Raw genomic sequence first — 20,268 nt, 5'->3', positions numbered from 1 at the left:
CCTCTGGAAGCAACTCCTGTCAAGCATGAGGGAAAAGTATTCTCTGAAGGATGATCTAGCAGTGAACCCAAACAGGTGGAACACCATGTAGAAAGGTATCCAGTACCTGAGAGAATTAGCTGTGCTGGAGGTAATCTATAGGAATTCAAATAATGAGCATTCCCCTGTAGATCCAGATGAGATCCAGTCTACACAACCCATGTGGCTGAAGTTTGTACAGAGCACACCATCATCCTATGTCAACTCACTGACACTGATGTCATGGAAAGAGGGAGAACAAGTAGTGCTTCAGGTGACTACCCAACTCTGGCAATATGAAAATACTCTTTTTCCTCCCTACCAACCTATGCCTCAGATGTTCAAAGACTGTCCAAGACTGCAGACAGACTCAAAAACCTCAAACAAACTAGAGAGAAAATGCCCCATGCCCCACCAGTGTGGATCAGAGTTACTCCTATTGGCAGCAAGCGCCCGCCTGCTCAAGAGAGAGGGTACACACCACGAGGTGACCAATAGTTGTACTTGCATGACCATGGAGAGGACATGAGGAAGTGAGAGGGAAAACCCACCTCTGCCCTAGCAGCACGGATGCATGAGTTGAGAGGAAGAACAACCACTGCAGAAAATTCTTCAGGGATACGTGCAGCTCCAGTTTCCAGTGGGCAAGTCCTCAGTCACAAATAGGAGAGCTGATGTTGCTTCCAATCCTCTTGAAGGGACCTCCAGTTTGTATTTACAAGAAGTGAGCAATGAGTACTATTACCAGAAATTAAAGGGCCCTGCCTCTAGCCAAGTGAAGGAAACGGACAATTGGATCTATTGGACTGTATAGATCCCATAGCCTGGCACATTAGAACTACAAGAGTATAAGGTTTAAGTCGACACTGGCGCACAATGTACTTGGATGCCATCGAGATACGTAGGGGCAGAATCTGCCCTTATTTCTGGGGTGACAGGGGGATCCCAACAGCTGACTGTACTGGAAGGTGAAGTGAGCCAGACTGGGGAATGAATGGCAAAAACACTCCATTGTGACTGGCTGTGATGGACTGAAATGTTGTTAATGTCTTAAACATAGTCAAAATCATAGAAAGACTTTTTGTCAAACTGCAAGGAAGCAACTGCCTGTCTGTGATCGCTGAAGCACCCTCCTCTGGAATATGCTTTCTGACTGGAATTTGGACTGTGATGGGAACTTCAGATAAGACTATTGTCTAGTTATCTCAGGTCTGAGGAGAAGTAAACAAGGCTCATCAGGTGGTGGAGGAGAAGTCTTGGGTGTGTGATGGCAATATCTCTCCATACCAAAACAAAAGAGAAACCCCCACGCCCCGGGGAAGACCATGTACACATGGGACGTTCACGTGAGAGGCAGCTAAGGGGTCATAAACCATCACAGACCCCCCAAAGTGCCCCTCCGGCTCATTTCTGAGGTAAACCCATCTCGACTGCTGAAGTGTGGAAAGACATCTCTGCCTGGGTAGAGAAGTTGGCTGTTAAAGTCCATCACGTAGATGCACATGTACTCCAGAAGCAGCCTCCTGAAAAGCATCGCAACAGTAGACATGTGGATTGAGCAGCCAAGATTTAAATGATTCAGGTAGATCTGGACTGGTAACATAAGGGTGAGTTATTTCAGGTTCAGTGAACCCATGACACTTCAGTTCATCGGGGAGAGATGCAACATACAGATGGCCTCATAATCGAGGGCTGGACTTAACCATGGACACTATCTCCCAGGTCATGCATAACGGTGAAACGTGTTGCAATCAAGCAGGCCAAGAGGGCAAAGCCTCTGTGGTATGAGGGAGGATGGTCAATATAGAACATGAGGAGGCCTGGCAGATTGACCACATCACACTGCCACAAACCTGCCAAGGCAAGTGCTACATGCTCACAGTGGCAGAAGCAACCACTGGATGGCTGGAGATGCATCCTGTGCCTCATGCCACTGCCCAGAATACCACTTGGACCTTGAAAATCAAATCCTGTGGCAATATAACACCTCGACGAGAATTGAGTCAGACAATGGGTCTCAATTCAAAAACAGCCTCACAGAAACCTGGGCCAGACAGCAAGTTATTGAGTGGGTGTACCATAACCCCTATCATGCATCAGTCTCTGGGAAAACTGAATGGTACAATGGACTGTTAAAAACAACATTGAAAGCAATGGGTGGTGGGACCTTCAAATATTAGGATTCACATTTAGTGAAGGTCACATGGTTAGTTATCAATAGAGGCTCTACCAATCAAGCTGATCCTGCCCAATCAAAACCTCCATGCACTGTAGAAGGTGATAAAGTCCCCATGGTGCATATGGGGGATGTGTTAGGGAAGACAGTTTGGATTAGTCTTGCCGCAAGAAAAGGCAAACCTATCCATGGGATGGTTTTTGCCCAAGGACCCGGGTCCACTTGGTGGGTAATGCAGAGGAACGAGGAAATATGTGTTCCTCCAGGGGATTTGATTTTTGGGTGAGAAAAATCTGTAATGTTGAAATGTATAGTATTTATGGAGAGTCATGACATGGCCAAGAAGGTGGAGAACTGCAGGACATCAGTGGTACGTCTGCAAAAGGAAGTAGCCAGTGCCAAAGACCAAGCATGTGAACACTGCATGAACAAGGAGCTGATTGGTGGGGAAGGACACATGTTATATGCTAACTAACTGTAACAGAAACTGAAACCAAGTTGGGTTTGTGTTAAGCAATAAATGATTCTCATTGCACCACAATGGGGGTCTGTGCCTCATTTGCTACATTATTGGTTGCTGAATGACACTGCCACTGTATGCCCTAATTACCATGGACAATGAAGACAGACTGCTCCGGATACATCAGTTGTAAGCTCCTGATGCATCTTGCAAACAGTCAAGAGCACACCAGCCCTTCTACCCTGGGAGACATCTAGGATTGATAGAATCCACAGTCATGGGCTAAATGAACTCAACAGACATCTTGGAGGGACAGGCACTGACTATGGAAAAGATACTTGTGATTCTGTATATGTGTATATCTATCTATCTATCTATCTATCTATCTATCTATCTATCTATCTATCTATCTACATATATATGTAGATAGTTGGAAGGTGTAGGATTTGGGCATGTTGTAGATGGCATAGAATAAAGGGTGGATAACGTGCTAGTTCTGGCCAGGACAGGGTTAATTTTTGCAGTACCCAGGATGGGGCATGGCTAGGACCTGAAAGTTATTCTATACCACCTCATGTCATTGCCAGGGGCAGCGAGAAGCAAGTTTCTTACAGGGAGAACAGGATCCCTTCTGGTCGAGTGGCATGGCAGAGGGAGCAGGTGTTGTCGAGGGGTTTCCATGTGAATCATTTGTTTCTCGTACCCTCTGTCATTAGTATTGTTGCTGTTATTGTTTGGGTTTTTTATCTCATTGCTGTTTCAAGCAAATTGTTCTTATCTCAACCTGTGATCTTTACCTTTTGTGCCTCCAATTCTTCTCTTCAGCCCGCCACAGGGGAGGGGGAGTGAGCGAGTAGCTCATGGTTTGGAAAGTCTTGATGGGAGCACTAAATTGTGAAGTTCCATTCCTAAACCATGACATCAAGTTACAACTAAAAGGTGCAGGGTAGGAAGCAAAGAAATTCCTTTAATAACCCAGCCTAGACAACAAACACAAAGGTAAGGTGGTTCATCAGTACCCACTGGAGCAGAGTGGAAGAGAGAAACCAGTGCCAGAGCAGGATGTAAAGCTTCTACTTCAAAGAGGTGAAGACTCTTAAAGAAGTGCAAGTAAAAAGCATAATTTAAGCTTGTAATTATTTGAAGAGAATAGACACAGAAGAGAAAGATGCCTGCAGTAAGATGAATGTAAGGAAGGAACAAAAAAGAGGAGGGACGCATATAGTGGTGAAGAGTTGTATCTCCCAGACCCAGAAACTGCCTCAGACACCAGCTAATTTTACAAGATAAGTTACATGCATGCCCACATTCAAGAGGGCAAGAGTGAAACATTGACGGCAATGCTACGATTCTGGCTGAAGAGCTTCATTTTCCCCCTCCCATACCTGAAAGCCTTGAATCCTTGCCAAATACTCCAGCTGTTTTGAAGGCTGCACTGTAGAACAGGGGGAAGCAGGAGATATTCCTTTTAGACCTATGGCTTCGGCAGTTGGGGACGTTCCATTCATGAGAAGTTCCCTGGCAATCGTAGCTGTGCTATTTGTTGTAGGAGATATGCTGAAGAAAGAGCTAGAAGTCTGGCTCATTTCTTTGGATGACAAATAGCTTACAGTGGTACCAGGGGCTGCTTTGTTGCGGCTTGCTTCCATCTCTTGATAAACATCAGGAGAGAGATGGAGTATTCCCTTTGGTGCTGAAAACAAAACCAAAAATCATTCTTATTACTCTAGAATGGTTTTGACACATATGCAATTTTCATTAACATATTTTAGAGTGAGAAACAAAGTAAGAATTTAAAAGCACCTTTTTTTCACAGTAAATGTAAATGAAATCACATAATTCATTTAGAAACAAAGCAGATCTGAAGTGCCCCTCTTTTTCCTCTTCTCCAACTCCTTCCAAAAAAGTGCAAACCTGGATTTTAAAACTGTGGCTAGCACAGAATACACAACATGAACAAATAACATTTGGAGACCTACAAACCACAAGGAACAGATACTACTTCCAAATAATAGCACAATCATTACTTACTTATATTCTTCTACTCCTATCTGATACAATAATTTAGGCTGTTTTTTCACAAATAATTGACACTAGTTTGTATCAGCACCATTGCCACCAGAAGTAGTTTAGTTTTCTCTCCCACCTACAGCTGCTGTTTGTACTGTCCCACTGCTCTATTGCTTGTGCCAGCAACAGCACCTGTAGGACCATGTAGGGATGTTCATGAGAATGAGCTGATGGAGGCAGAAGAAGGGCAGAACGGTTTCTTGCAGTAGCAGCAATGACTACTGAACTCAGTGTTTGCTGAATTACAGGGGCAGCCTGCAGTTAAAAAACCTCAATTTGCCCTGAAGCCACGTTGTCACTGTGCTACTGACTCTGACGTGACTGACTGCCCTGCAGTGAAGAGGAATTTATTTCTTTATTTAGCTGTATATATGGCATCCTACAGTTAGCAAATAGCTGCTTGCCTTCAAGAACATTTATATTGAAAAAGAAAAGCTATATGAATAGGAGTTACAGTAAACATTAAAAAGACCTAAATTTCTTCATGTGAATTGCTTTTAAATATTTCCAGTGACATGTAAATTAGGGACAACTTGTCTACATTTCAAAATTTTTAATACATTTTTAGAAAATATCTCAACCCTAAATCTGCTCAGAAACAGGACTACATATTTGATCAGTTCCGCTGATATTCCTGTGCATGGAAATGTCCAAAATCAAGTCTGAAATGGGCTAGTTTTCTAATACAATGAAGCACTTGTTGGAAACATAACTAACCACTTAGCTGATATAACAGAAAAACCTTTTTCTTATTATTATTACATCAGAAAATGAGCTTGAAATGTGTAATTTCTTATTAAGAACATACTTTAATCTTCTAGCATATATCTGAAAATAACATGGGTGAATCTGAGCCATATGGTATTTCATTCTAAGGGTAATAAACCTGTTTGTTAACTGATTTAGTAATCCCAAGAGAAATCAAAGGGTTCAATGCTCAATTCCCTTGCAGCACATATTAAATTAATTTCAGAATGTAGAATAAATTCAAAGAAGAGAAGGAAATTAATTTCCAGTACCTAGAAAGGATTCCTCTAATCCTAGTAGTGCAAGAAGTACTTTTAAATAAAATGACTACCACAGGGAGAAGACTCAAAAAATATTACCTGTAATTAATATCCTCATTTTCAACTATATGGTGAAAATGGAAGTTCCTCACTGCCGACTCAGCAAACTGCTTACAGGTGAATCTTTTAATTGATTTATTTGCACATTTGGCTTTTAAATTCATATTCCTTTCAGAAATTTGGAACATCTGCTTATACCATTCACAAAGACATATCTGTCATTCACCCGATTGCTCTTTCGTAGGGCTGGGGAGTTTGGTTGGACCCTGAACTCTAAGAGTGTTTTACCCAGTTTAGAAATGGCTCCAAAGCCAGGACACTAAACTCCAGAGCTGAACTCTAGAGCTAAACACAAATTCAAGACAATGCTACTGAGAAAGATGGAGGACAGGATCCCCAAAATTTCTTTTTCTCCATCTGGGACAATTTAGACTATAACATTATAGATCATCAACCATGTAAATACACAGTATTATTTTATGCCACACATTCACCGTATGATAAGAGAGATTTTACACTCTTATTCTGAGGCTATAGCCTTCAAGGCCCACCACTGCTCATGTTTTTAAATAGTCTTATACAAGATATAACATTAATGAAAAGATAATACAGATCTTGATATCTGACGTTAGCTTACAAAACCAAACAGCAACAATAATACCGAGTGGCAGATGTTCACCACCTCCTAAGAACTGCCCACTGTAAATCTGATTTCCCACAAATATTTCAGAAACAGATGAAAACTGAACAAAAGATAAAACAGTCTACTTGTTTAGAAATAACACAGTATTATCCTCCCCCCACAATCAATTTAGGAAAACATAATACAATGTTAACTTTAAAAAAAGTTTAAAGAAGTTTAAAATCAAGTCCAGTGCTGCAGATGTCTGTTTCATTGATGTAATATTACTTAAAACAAACATTTTACATGCTTTCTCAGCCATTTCACTGTTTTTACATGATCCACCCAAATATCTAACTGCTGTCTGGAACAATGGTTTGGAATACTTCCAGATTACCAAGCTTTCTAAATGTTAAAATAACTAATATGCAGCATATGATGAATAAAAGGCTATTGAGCGGAGTATCGCAAATGCTCCTAAAGTACTGACTTTAATGGTGATGTTAAATTAATAATAGTACTTTTACACTTTGCTGCACCTTACTTCTAAAGACTTCAAAGTGCTTTATAAGCAATAATTAATTCAAATCATACATTGGGTCTGAGAGGCAGATATTATATTACCATCATTGATTATCTCTGGAAACAAAGTAATGTAATATTCTAGACATTATATTAATATAGTTGCAAGATAATAACTTTTTATATTCAGGGCCTATGTTTCGTGAAGCTTTGTACAAACTTGTTTTAAAAAGCCAATAAAAACTTGGTCTCTTCTATCAAACATATATTAACTCTAATTCATTTTCTATTTTTAATATATTACTGAGGATTTTATAACTATCATTCCTCACTGTTTCCTGCTTACTTTAATACTGCTGTATTGTAGAAGAGTGTATAAATATATTTAGTTGCAGTACTAAACTTAATCACATGACAAGGAGTACAACAACAGAGAGTTGAGTGCAAGAACAAAAGAACTCTTCTGAAATTATCCTAATGAGTCCTCTAACAATCATTTCATTAAAAAACATGGGAGAAATAACTGCTAACATCTTTATGCACTGCAGGAGAACATTTTCAGGTGAATACTTTCATATTCTTGTCGGTTTTCAGCTAAAAAAACATTGGACTTTGTGTCCACTAAATATTTATCCTATACTAACTTCACCACACTCCAAATGTAGAATCATACTTATTATGAACTACAGAATCCATAATAGAACAATAACATTTCACCTTCTGTTGAACATTTACCTAGAGGTAGATTCATGAAACATGCTAAAATAAATTCTGTTTATATTATTTAAAACTGTGGGCAAATGTGCTACAAATATGTGCAGGTTAGCTATGCAATGTAATTACTAACATTTGAAAAGCATTGTTGGTAGTAATTGTTAGCAGTCTCTCACAATCTTCTAAAGTCTACGAAAACACACCAAAGACTCCTCTTACCTAAGAATAAATTTCTTCATCTTCCATTGTCTACTTTTGCTGTCATGTACTAGATAACTGCAACACAGCTTAGAGTCTAAGGCGAATGTACGATTAAGATACAAAATGGCTCTACTATCTTTCACAAGCCTTCCCCTGGAAATGTAATCTTGGTGCTATGATTCCACCTTTCTTCATAGCAGCCATAGTGGAGATAGTCTCCAAAAGTTCTGTTTGAGTGGTGGTATTTTTATTCCTTACCCTTTCTCTGTAGTGTCCCCTTGGCTGGGAAGATAGAGGGACCTTTCTACAAAAGGGTCCTCCACTGTCTGGAATTCATGGAAAACAAAACTAACCATCAGAAGGAGTTTCTGCATGGGGAATGGTGTGAAGAAAACAACTGACAATATTACCCTGTTAGCCTCAATGTAATGAGACTGTCCCTGCTGATACAGAGACAGTGACAAGTTACTCCACCACAGTGGGCTACTAAATTCAGAAAAGTTCAGAGTGATGACAGCATTGCCTGCATGTTCACAGGTGTCCCATTTCCAGTTTTCTGTTTCTGTCAGGAAGATCAGAAAACATGTAAAGTTGAGAATTCAGTTTTATCATTCAACTTCACAAGATGGCCTATGAAATCAGTCTTTTCTTGTCAATATGCACACAGATATATGTGTGTATGTATACACGTGTCCTAGTCCAGCAGCTGGGACCAGTTTATCACTGTGAGGGTGTGACCAAAGCTGTGTATTCTACACCCTCTACGTCATTTCTCATGAACTGTTAACAATGGACCATTTGCAGCAGCTGCCCAGGGCACACCTGACACTTTAGGCTGGAAGCTGGGTGTTAAAGAAACCTGTGAGATAAGAACTCCCCTCAAGGAAGTCGTTAGCACCTTCACACCCAGCCTGAGGGGTCATGCCTGCTAATGGGCCATCAACAATTCCAAAAATATGCCATGACTCACAGAGTGAACTCACCCATTGTGGAACTCCCTGCCCTGGGGGAGGTCCTGGGCATTCCCACCTGAACCAGAGGATATATAATCTTGGGGTTTGGAGACTTCTGGGACTACTTGTCAGATCCACAGGAGGACCAGAACTTTGACAGGAGGAGACCACCACTCTCGACCAGACTGTGACTGTCATCTGCACCAACAGGTTTTCCTTTCCTTTTACTTTGGACTCAGGGGCACCGCGTGGGTCTCAGGGGCTAACAAACACCATCTGTTTGTGCCTTGGGGTGCTGGGTTAAACTTCTGGGTTTTGTGGGTTAAAACCAATTTCTCTTTGTATCATTGCATTTACTGTAATATTTTTATTAAATTGTAACCCTGACTTATAATCTCTTTTGTATTGAGTTCATTTATCATGCCGGTTTACCTTTAAACCACAACAATATGCCAGTGCTAATCTTCTCTGTTTTACTTGATCACTACCAGAGGGATACTTTTCCACTGCCTTCATTCAATAACTTCTCCTGGTTCAAGATCACTCATTGACTTTTCATGTTTATAAACACTTGGCATACTTGGTCTAAACCCACAACTTTATTCTTCCTTGGAGAATACAGTTTTCTTCCTAGGCTCTTGCTTATCCTATAGTCAATGAGTGATCTTGAACCAGGAAGAAGTTACTGAGTGAAGGCAGTGGGAGAGCGACAGAAGCAGTGTCAGCTGGTATATGACTTCCCTCCACACTGCTGAAGAGCACATCTTCTTCCCTGCATTACGAGTGACATGGGGCATCAGCATGAAGGAGTGAGTGCTTTCATGTCTTGTGCAATAACACAGAGTAAACCATGATATAATTCTGTATATGGCATGCTCATAAATTAAGATTAGCACCCTGGCATTAAAAATAACCCTTCACTGGATGAAGAAAAGACTGTTCATAAAGAGATTATCAGTGTTTTTGGAACTGAATAAAATACTGAATAGATAATCATCAAAAAGCTTTCTTTGAGATTATGCTGTCTGTATTCATATTGAATAAAGCCTTCTTATAATGTGCTACTTAAAGTATAGGCTAAAATCTTGCAGTAAGGCAGCAAGAAGGAAAGCTTAGAGCCAGATCTCATTCTGACTTTGCAACTCTCTAAGTTAGAGTGGACAGGAACTTAAGAGGCATGGAGGACACTTATATGCAATAATTCCTCCCTAAAACTGGCAGGTTTTCAACATGTCCTAGAATATGGCCCATTACAAATCCACTGACAGCAAAAAAGAGAAGTTACAAAACCAAGTAACTACTTTGATAAGACTGAAAAATGTTAATATGATAATAAAAAGAAATTATCATTTTATACTCCACTCACTGTAAAAGCCTATTTATATACTAGAATATTTTCAAATTTTATTACCTCAGTAGGAACTCAGAAAAGGTCAGTCAAACAATTGAATAGGCAAATAGTATGGCCATTATGTTCTCAGCAATTGTCTGCACACAATCTTGGCTTGAAATACCAGATGCAATGATTACCTACTTAACACAGCTATCCGTGGTATTTCTAAGTCATCAGCTACTGCAATATTCAGACATGAAAAAATGTTTTGTCATTACACAATGTCTTTCAATCAAAAGATCTTGTCTACATGACCCTAAACAAACCACTGTTATATAAGGCCACTCATTAAAAATATTAGTTTATTTAACCTTAAAATAACATGACACTGAAGTAAATACTATATAAATCCTTCATGAAATCAGGTCTTGATATTCTTAATTTCACTGTACTATTTTTTGTATAGCCAAAACAGAAATTGCAGCATGGAAGAAGACTTAAATTGTATACATTCCTGTAACATTTGGAGTTTAATTTTTGTGAGGAAAGTCTTTTGAACTCTCCCACAGCTTTACTCCTGCTTGGAAACATAAGATTTTGGTAAAAGAAAGACTTAGTGTTTACAGTGGGGAATTTCTACAGGATATTCTATGAAATATTCCAATAGACAGATGAAACATCTACACCATAAGTTTTACATGATAATATCAGTGTACTACATAACCAAAGATTAAGACAAAGCAGGTTTCCAAAAGGACTAATCTAAATGCAGAAGGAAGCACAGTATTCTTATCAGTAAAGATCAGAAAATTTGGAGTGGGGGCAAATCAAGTTAATGAGGTGGCAGATCATGGTGCTTGTAAAAACTGTAAGAAAGTGATGTTCGCAGGGATAAAGCATTTAGGAGAGTGCCTAAGTGCAACCAGTGCAGGCAAGGCTATTCATTAACAGATTAGAAGGGGAATGAGAATGGTGGCGGTGATGAAAACAAAGGCATGACCCACATGAAGAAGAGATGAAAGAATGGGCAAGTCTACTAGACAAGGACAGAGAGGTTGCTGGAGCTAGGAAGGTCAAAGGGGCCATCAACAAACACGGCATAGGTATGAGCAAAAATGAAATCAGAGGAGAAAAAAGCAGTGGGGGAGTGGAAGTCATAGAGACAAGATGTTTGATGCAAAGGAAAGGGGATGGAGGAGAGAGTGGAGAATTAAGTCTTGGTTCTGACAGCAATAAAGCCTCAGTACAGGCAATTCAATTTTTCAAGGACATTATTACCCTAGACTAAGGGTGAAGTACATGGTGGGTTTCAGGTTGGGGGGAAGGGAGTAGGAAAAGGAGAAACAACTTCAGAAGAGTGAAAGTATTAAGAAGAACATTGTATAGAGGTTAATTATGTGATACTGCTCCATTTGCTCAGCTGAAGACAGAAAACCAAATGCAGATAATGTGTAGAATTACATAATAAAATTTGAATTTGAGAGTTAACATCAAAAAAGAGCTCTGCATTTCTACTTCACATGCAGATTTTTTCAAAGGAATAGACTAGCCACTTTGCATAAATATAATTCATATTGGAATTTTAGGGCACTGGGAAAAGCAAAAGGATAAATCATCTGAAACTACCTCTACCCAGAGAGCTGGCTATCTACTGTCATAGTGGCTGTTCCCTCTTTATACATTTACACATCAAAAGCTTATTGGCTAAGCAGTCTTCTAGTAAGCTGACTCGAGTTCCTTCTCAGCCTGAGGGCATCTAAACCACAAGACTCACAGCCCATATGTATGTTTCTTACATATGCACAACCTGTACTACTCAAGAACCAGGTAGCAGGTTGCTTGAAACACTTTTCTTTAACCTGTATCTAAAATACAGGGAATATCCATAAACCAGACAGAGAACACCAGAATACACATCTGCATCTTCATTCACAACAATCAACAGATAAACTACAGCCATGATTCCTTTAAATCACTCCTTCCTTGTGGATTCCTTAAATTTTAATAGCATCTGATTTTTCCTTTTTTGTCTGTAAATCATACTGGATATATGTCTCTCAAAGGTGGCTGCCATCATATCAATTACTCTGTACCCCATGAATACTCTTCTTCTGCTAAAGAAGGAAACAGAGAAACTGAAGTTTCTCAGTGCTTAAAACACTAGGCACTTTATAAATACCCAGTAAAGAAAGCACCTCTGAAGACGCAAAACTTGGAGGACTTGAAGCACCTAACTGAGCATCTCAAAAGGGGAAACATGCAAAAAGGAGGAAGACCACATGTAGTTGTCATCTTACACTCCAGAGTTCTGCCCAAGTCCCAGTCACACACAAAAATGTTAATTTGGCTCTTGTCACTAGTTCTCAAAAGAGAAATTAAAAAAACCCCACACATCTTTCCCTTTTTTTGTAATATGAGGTGGTTTTTGGTATTAGGTGTTTCAGAAGTTTTTTCAACTGTTTCAAAATATATATGCAAGTTGCATTTAATTGTTTTTATGCTGGATAAAATTAACTCATTCTCATTACTAGGGGAAACAGAAAAATAACACATCATCTATTAATAATGCTAAATACAGCAAGGATTTCCTGGCTTCAGTAACTCAGGAAAGAAACAAATTTGGAGAATTCTCCTTTGCTTCTAAATTTAGTTTTCCTGTGTCTTTGGTTAGAAAGAAAATTTAATTAGAAAATTAGCATATCAGCTCAGCAGTTATGAAGGCAAGGTGTTATTTAAACATAACCAACTGTGCTAAGATACTCTAGACAAGACTGTAAGACATACAGAGTGCAGACAAGTGGCTCAGCTGATGGAACTGAGCCAATGATGGTATAATGCTGACCTGACTGCTAAAAAACCCTCCCAAACCAGAACAAAAAATACCAAAATCAACAGATGGGAAACCACCATTCTGTAACCTATGTTTCATCAAATGAGTGGTGTTGTCAATACCTCTTACTGTGGTTTCTATTCAGAATGGCAAATAATTCAGCAAATGTTTAGTGATGTATCAATCTACCTCCTAGCTAGAGTGCATTATAATTGACAAAGTTTAGTAAGTTTGTAAGCAATTCAAAAGCCAAGTCCAATGCAACAGCAGTACTTAGTGGGTAAAAATGCATACAATCCACTGCAAATTACCTCTGAAATACACCCAAAAGAATTACATATTTCAGCAAAATAGAACACACATAAATTTCAATAAAAATGTCCAAATTACAAAAAAAAATTTATTCCCAAACTGTAGAGTTCTGTTACTGCTCTTAGAAATACAGGAGTATTAAATTGTCTACTGGAAGTCCTCACCGAAATCCCTAGTTGAAAAATAAACATGCAGAGGACTATAAAAATGTCTTTATAAAACTATTGAGGGCCAGAACTTCAAAGTTAATATAAATTTTGTTTCCTTTAAATGAAGACGTATTAGTATGTAAAATTTCATAAATACATGATTTATGTTGCATTTATTTTCTCCCAAAGGCTGTAGAGGAAACATCTGAGTAAGAATCTGAATGCAACCATAAAATTAGGGCTTACAATAACGCCATATATTTTTGTATTTTTTATATTTCTTATATTTTTCATCTATTATTGAAGTAGATTTTGAAAAATACTAAAGTAGATTTTATTTATAGAAAAAATCAAATTTACTCATCACAAACTTAAGAAACTCTTCAGAATATCTCTTTGCTTTTTTCTGTCCTTTTTAATTTTTATTATTTTTTTTGTCACTGAGAACAATTGCATGAGATCAAGTATCTTTGTTCCTTAGGAGATCATCTGCTCCTGCTGTTCATTTACCATCTGAAATCATAATCATCTGTTGGTGACAATCTAATCATCTTCTCAGTAACTAATTGTGATGTCACAAACAAATGGCTATGATTTCAGGTGGTGAAGAAACAGCAGGAGCAGATGTACTCTGAAGAACAAAGACTGTAAAGTCATCCACGAATCCCTAGTAATAAAATGTTAGGCAAGACAAACAGAGTCTTTCCTTTACAGAGATGTAAGATTGCCCTGAATGTAATTTTTTTTAACTAACTGTTTTTCAGTACTTTCTGACTCTCAAAGTTGTTGGAAATAGGTAAGGAAAAAATTATACCATGAAAAATTGAGGGTAGGAGACATAAGAAACCACTTATAGCAATTTTTTTCCTTGTTACAAATGTGATATATAAAAGTACTGTTAGTTTTTACTTTTGTTTTATATTATTCTTCATAGCTTATCTGCAGCTTCTCTAGAACCCATACTGTATGATGTTTGTAATTACTCCATCCAGAAATACAAAATGAAACATGTTCCCATGAAAATGCACTCTGCATTAGGATTAGTTATTTGTTTTATGGTTTGTTTTTGTTGATAAATGTTCAAGTCAAATCCAGAGAGATAAATACCATTCTCTTTAAAGTTAACATCTTCTGTATGGGCTACAAATGCTTCTAGTCTGCTCACAGTCTTTCAAAGACTCTCCCAGAAGCATCAGGGAAAAGAATTCAGACAATGTTCCTGCTATTTCACATGTGAAAAATGTCTAAAATATCTGCATTCAAGAAACAAATACATTTGTGTTTCACCTTTCTTTAAAATTGTGAAATGAAGAGGAAAGGTAAAGAAGTCAACCTGTGGGAAGAAGCTTTGCCAGCGAGTAGGAGGAACAGAAGTGAGGTTTGTCGGCAAAAGTAACATGATAGAGGGGAGTAGGAAAGTTGATTTTCAAGAATACTTAACAGGGAATACTAAATATATATTGAGTAATTAGGAGGATACAGACTGTAGGGTATTATTCAGCAAAAAACCCTCTACGTAACAGTACAATGAAATCTGTTCTTCAGCTATACTAAAATATCTAACTGTTACGATTTTTGGTTTTGTTGTATAAAACTTCCCTTAACTATTCCAGTTTCATTTGACTCAGATGGAAACACAGTGCATTAAGCACACAAAGAAATAATATCTGTCTGCAAAAGTGTGCAACTTGTTTGGAACTACCTTAAACCCTGCAATTCACATGTTCATGAGAGATCATGCATGCAAGTGATTTCTTTTATTCAAAATGAGAAGACACCTCTAATTTCCTCAGTTCTCCTTGACCACAAAGCTCTGAAGTTATCTTGGGCTCAGGGGAAGAACAATGGGTATGCACAGGGAACTCTAAACAGTAGCTCTTATTCAGGATTTTCTATGCATTCCCTGTGTGGCAAACTAACACATGATATTCTACTAGAAGCAGAGAAGGCTAATTGCTCATAGGTAAACACTTATTGGCAGAGCATTCCCCTACTAAATATTAGCACACCATGTAAATAGTAATCATGTCTGGAAAATTAGTGAGAAATACCAAGTAGTACTGCACAGTTCTTCTCCAAATGCAGCAAGCCCCTGACCTTAGTCACATCCTGAAAAACAGGCCTCTTCACAGAGCCACTCAGTAGGAAAGTATCAACTGAACTTACCACTCAACTAAATAAGATATAAAAATGTTCTGTACATTTTCTACAGTTAAGCTGTAAATTTCAAGGAAAATACCTGGAAGAGAGGGCTGCCTAAGAGGTGAAGTGTAAAAATCAGTAAAGAAGTATATACCAATTGAAAACACTTTGGGTTCAAACTCTTCCTATTTTACAAAAAGATAGTACAGTCTCACTGAAATAATAAATGATACTGAAATAATCTATTTGACATCTCTGTTGGTGACATGGACAGTGGGATCAAGTGCACCCTCAGCAACTTTGCACACTACACTAGGCTGTGTGACACAGCTGTCATGCTGAAGGAAAGGGATGACATCCAGAGAGACCTCAACAGACTTGACAGGTTGGCCCATGCAAACATCATGAAGTTCAATAAAGTTACGTGCAAGGTCCTGCACCTGGGCCGTGGTGATCCCAGACACATGTGTGTGTCGGGCAGAGAAGTGGCTGAGAGCAGCCCTGCAGAGAATGACTTGGGGACGATGACTGATGAAAAACTCAACATGAGCTGGCAGTGTACGCTCACAGACCAGAAAGCCAACAGTGTCCTGGGCTGCATCCAAAGCACAGTGGCCAGCAGGTAAAGGGAGCTGATGCTACTCCTCTACTCTGCTCTTGTGAGACCCCATGTGGAGTACCACATCGAGCTCTGGACAGGGAACTTTTGGAGCAAGTCCAGTGGAGGGCCACAAAGCTGGTAAGACAACTGGAGCACCTGCCCTATGGAGACAGGTTGAGAAAGTTGTGGGTGTTCAACCTGGAGAAGAAAAGGTTGTGTGGAGACCTCATAGGAACTATCCAGTATCTGAAGGGGACCTACCGGAAAGCGGGAAAGGGACTCGTCATTAGGAACTGTAGTGATAGGAAAAGGAGTACTGGGTACAAATTGAAATAGGGGAAATTTAGGTTAGATATTAGGAAGAAATTCTTTACTATGAGGGTGGTTAGACACTGAAAAAGGTTGCCCAGGGAGGCTGTGGATGCCCCAACCCTGGCAGTGTTCAAAGCCAGGTGGGATAAGGCCTTGAGTTATCTGTTCTACTGGGAGGTGACACTGCACATGGCAGAGTGGGTTGGGACTAGTTGATCTTTAAGGTCCATTCCAACCCCCTAACATTTCGTGACTCTATGATTCTGTGACACACTTTAATCACCTGATTGTTACTAATGTTGCCTCAAGGTTAGAACCCTCAAAAAAGGGATCAAGAGATTAAGCACAATGGTCTCTGAACAGCACTGTCAGAAACAAATGCTCTGTGTCTATGGACATGCTAGCTACACCTCATTTGACTTCCGACTTACTTGTACATCAGAAGAATGGAAATGCAGGTATTGTGAACTACAAAAGCATCCCAAAATGAAAACCTCTTTTTGTACTGTGGCCTGTGGTGGCTGCAAAAAGTTCTGTGAGCAAGTCAGTCTCTGAAAATTAAGTTATTTGGTCAGCAGAGGTTTAAAAAGTAATGTTGTTGATCTTGTCTCCTGTTAAATGAGTTTGCTTTGTGTTCTCCTTCTAGATTTGGATTTACATGTATAACTGCCAAAGTTGTCTTGCCAGATGCAGTCTGAGAAAGGGATTGTTTTTTCTCTTTGGTGTAGCAGATGATTGTGGTGTCATTTATAAATATCTTTCCTACAAGACACTGCAAAGATAGAAAATCTAGAGGTCTTAATCTGCTGTCTCAAACTCTATTAACATTTGAAGATAATAACATTTAAAGATATTTCACAGGCATTGACTTAGAGGTTTTGACAATGCAAACAGCAATCAGCTACAAGTATTGATGGGGATTGATGACAGAGCTGTAAGGAAGCAATAAGTCTTAGATCCTGTAGAATCCTTCCTTTAAGAGAAACACAGTGGCATGAGCTGAATCCAAGATCACTTTAAATATCTGCAAACTGTTGTGTAAGTTGAGGCACAAATTATTTCTCACATCTTGTGAGTGGAAAGACCACGTATATACTGAAATCTTTTAAAACCTGCTTTTAGGACCATGTCTTTCAGATATACATAGGCAAAAAATAGAAGGCAGATAATATGTGTGTCCATCTCTAGTACAATTCTTAGTTGAAAGAGATAATGTCATTTCAAAACTATACACAGTCCTAGAGAAGAATCCAGTGAAGGAAGTACTATTTATATCATCTTTACCACTTTAAAGGCAAAAATCTATTCTTTACCTGTTGCAGTGAAACTGAATTCAGTCTTCGCCAATAAGGTTTCTTGTGCTTTTATGTCTTTGGACACAGCTCAAGGAAGACACAAACCACCAATAGCACAACCTGATCAGAGTCAGAGATGTCTTGAGAAAAGATAGAAGTCAGCCCATTGAAGTCATAGACCACAGAATTGCAGAATCACCGAATGGGTTAGGTTGGAAGAGACCAGAGTGGGTCATCTGGTCCAACCTCCTGCTCAGGCAGGGTCATCCCAGAGCACATGGCACAGCATTGTGTCCAGATGGTTCTTAAATATCTCCAGTGAGGGAGACTCCACAACCTCTCTGGGCAATCTGGTCACCTGCACGGTAAAGAAGTTCTTCCTCTCATTCAGGTGGAACTTTCTGTGCATCCATTGGAACAAAAATGGGATATACCTTAGCATGTTGAGTCAAACAGCTTATATCATTGTGAAGCCACTCTCTGTTATCTTCAAAAAGTCATGCAGATCAGAAGATGGCCAATGATGCCTGAGAAAGGCATCATCATCAAAACAGACAGGCTAGTCAGCCTCACTCTAGTACCTGGGAAAATCATAGTCCTCTTAAAGCCATTTGTGAGCACAAAATGCGATTGCCTTTTGTGATAAAATGACTGAATTTATGAAGGAAGGGAGAGCACAGGATGTCATTTACCTTGGCTTTAGCAAGGCTTTTGGCACCATATCTCCCACAGTATACTTGTCTCCAAGCTGAGATGTTGAAGTCTAGATAAATAAATTGTGGAAACCTGTTTGGATGTCAGACTTGGAGGACAGTGGTATGCTTTGAAAAACCTAACAGCAGCCTTCCAACACTTAAGAACATGTTGTCCAAGAGACAGAATCAGGCACATTGCTGAGATATATAGCAGAAGAACAGGAGATGATAGTCATAAACAAACAAGAGATGTTTTGACAAGAATTAAAATTTAAAAATTCAGTGTGAATATAGTTAAGCTTGGAACTGGCTGCCCAGACAAGCTATGGAATTTCTGTCCCTGTGAATGACTAAAAAGATATAAGTGCCCTTGTCTGAATTCTGTACTGACTGTGCTTTGAGTAGGTAGCTTAGATGGCCTCCTAAAATCCCTTACAAACTGAAGGATTCAATGAGTAAATAAAAATCTCCTTGATCCTGCATTCATTCATACCTACACTCAAACAGAGGACACTCAGGAGTTAATTCATCTAATTGCAATAAAAACCTTAAAATATTTATGAAAAGCATTTCAATTGTCTTGAATACTCCAAATCCTACAGAGATCAAGAAAAGTAAGTATAAATACTAATTTATAAAGCAATACTTACTGTTACTTGTTGGCTCAGAAAACCCAACATTCTGGCCATTCCAACTCTTGTTTTCTCCAAGCTGAAACAGGGAGAAAAGACAAATAAGTAAAGAGCAAACTCCCCTCTAAACAGAACATTGTTGTTTATAAATGTAGTTGAAAGATTCTAAAAAGGATGGCTTGCGATTGCCACATCTGCTTACAGAATTTTGCTAACACATCTTAATTTTTGACTAAGATAGGTTATTTGAGTAATGTGCCCTGCATGAATAAACATTAACAACTATTGCCTAACACTGAAATGTAAATGTTTCCCCAAGGATTAGGCTCAACTCAATATGTTACCAAATTAGACTTAAATAAAATAAAATGTTTTAAGCAGCTCTCAATTGAAAACACAGACAACAGAGAAATTACATTCTAAAACTAGAAGATCCTAATAACTGCCAATGAAGGAATGCATAAACACTATAAAGTACTTTGGGTGTAATTTTACAATATTTATTTGTTAAGAATCCATTTAGTTGCTGAAGTAGAAGAAAAAATGGCTGCAATTTTCCACTATTTTAATATATTTTTTATGAAGCTAATTGTCTTTAATTTTATTATGTTTAATACTGGGAATTGCTCTGACGTGGAAAAGGGGAGCAATTAACGGAGTTTCAAAATGAGGACATGACTGAAGTCTTCACAGTAAATAACAGGCATGGTTCTAGGTTTACTGTACAAGTGGATAAACAATTCCAAGCTTCCTCATTACTTAGGAGCTATTGACAGCCAGCTCTGTGAATGTGAAACAAATGATCCTTGTCAGATTTTGCTGGGATTTTGTATGCAAAACTTCACAGCAAAGCAGGCTATATGTCATGGCAAAGTTGTAATCATTTGTTCTGGAATACGGAGTTAATTGCAAAGTGGAAGAGATGTGAAGGGAGATCAACCAGCTGAAATCTGCCTCTGCATCTCAGAAGTTGTGTTAAGGGTGTTTAGATTATGAAGACTACTAGATGATACGTTTTCCTTTGTAAAGAGCAGAAAGAGCTGTTCCAGTGATTATTTCCTTGCTTTTTGTCATCATGTACATACCAAAGTGCTTACAGCCTTGACATTGTGCAGTGAAAATGGGAGATATATAATGGAAAGAATAAGCAATATGAAATCCCTA

At 38.8% G+C, this 20,268-nt stretch overlaps 1 protein-coding gene across 3 annotated transcripts in view; it reads right to left on the bottom strand.

Moving 5' to 3' along the window:
• STAU2 (staufen double-stranded RNA binding protein 2) overlaps positions 1-20,268 on the bottom strand; it is a 177,616-nt gene that overhangs the window by 81,885 nt on the left and 75,463 nt on the right. For all 3 annotated transcript variants that reach the window (XM_071554347.1, XM_071554346.1, XM_071554348.1), the window contains exons 11-12: positions 19,123-19,183; positions 4,040-4,347 (exon numbers count right to left, since the gene is read on the bottom strand). In XM_071554347.1, coding sequence (XP_071410448.1) covers positions 4,040-4,347; positions 19,123-19,183 — 369 coding nt within the window. The remainder of the gene's footprint in view (positions 1-4,039; positions 4,348-19,122; positions 19,184-20,268) is intronic.

The sequence above is a fragment of the Pithys albifrons genome, chromosome 4, assembly GCF_047495875.1.
Source record: "Pithys albifrons albifrons isolate INPA30051 chromosome 4, PitAlb_v1, whole genome shotgun sequence".
Classification (NCBI taxonomy): domain Eukaryota; kingdom Metazoa; phylum Chordata; class Aves; order Passeriformes; family Thamnophilidae; genus Pithys; species Pithys albifrons.
This window is presented reverse-complemented; position numbering and strand designations above follow the sequence as displayed.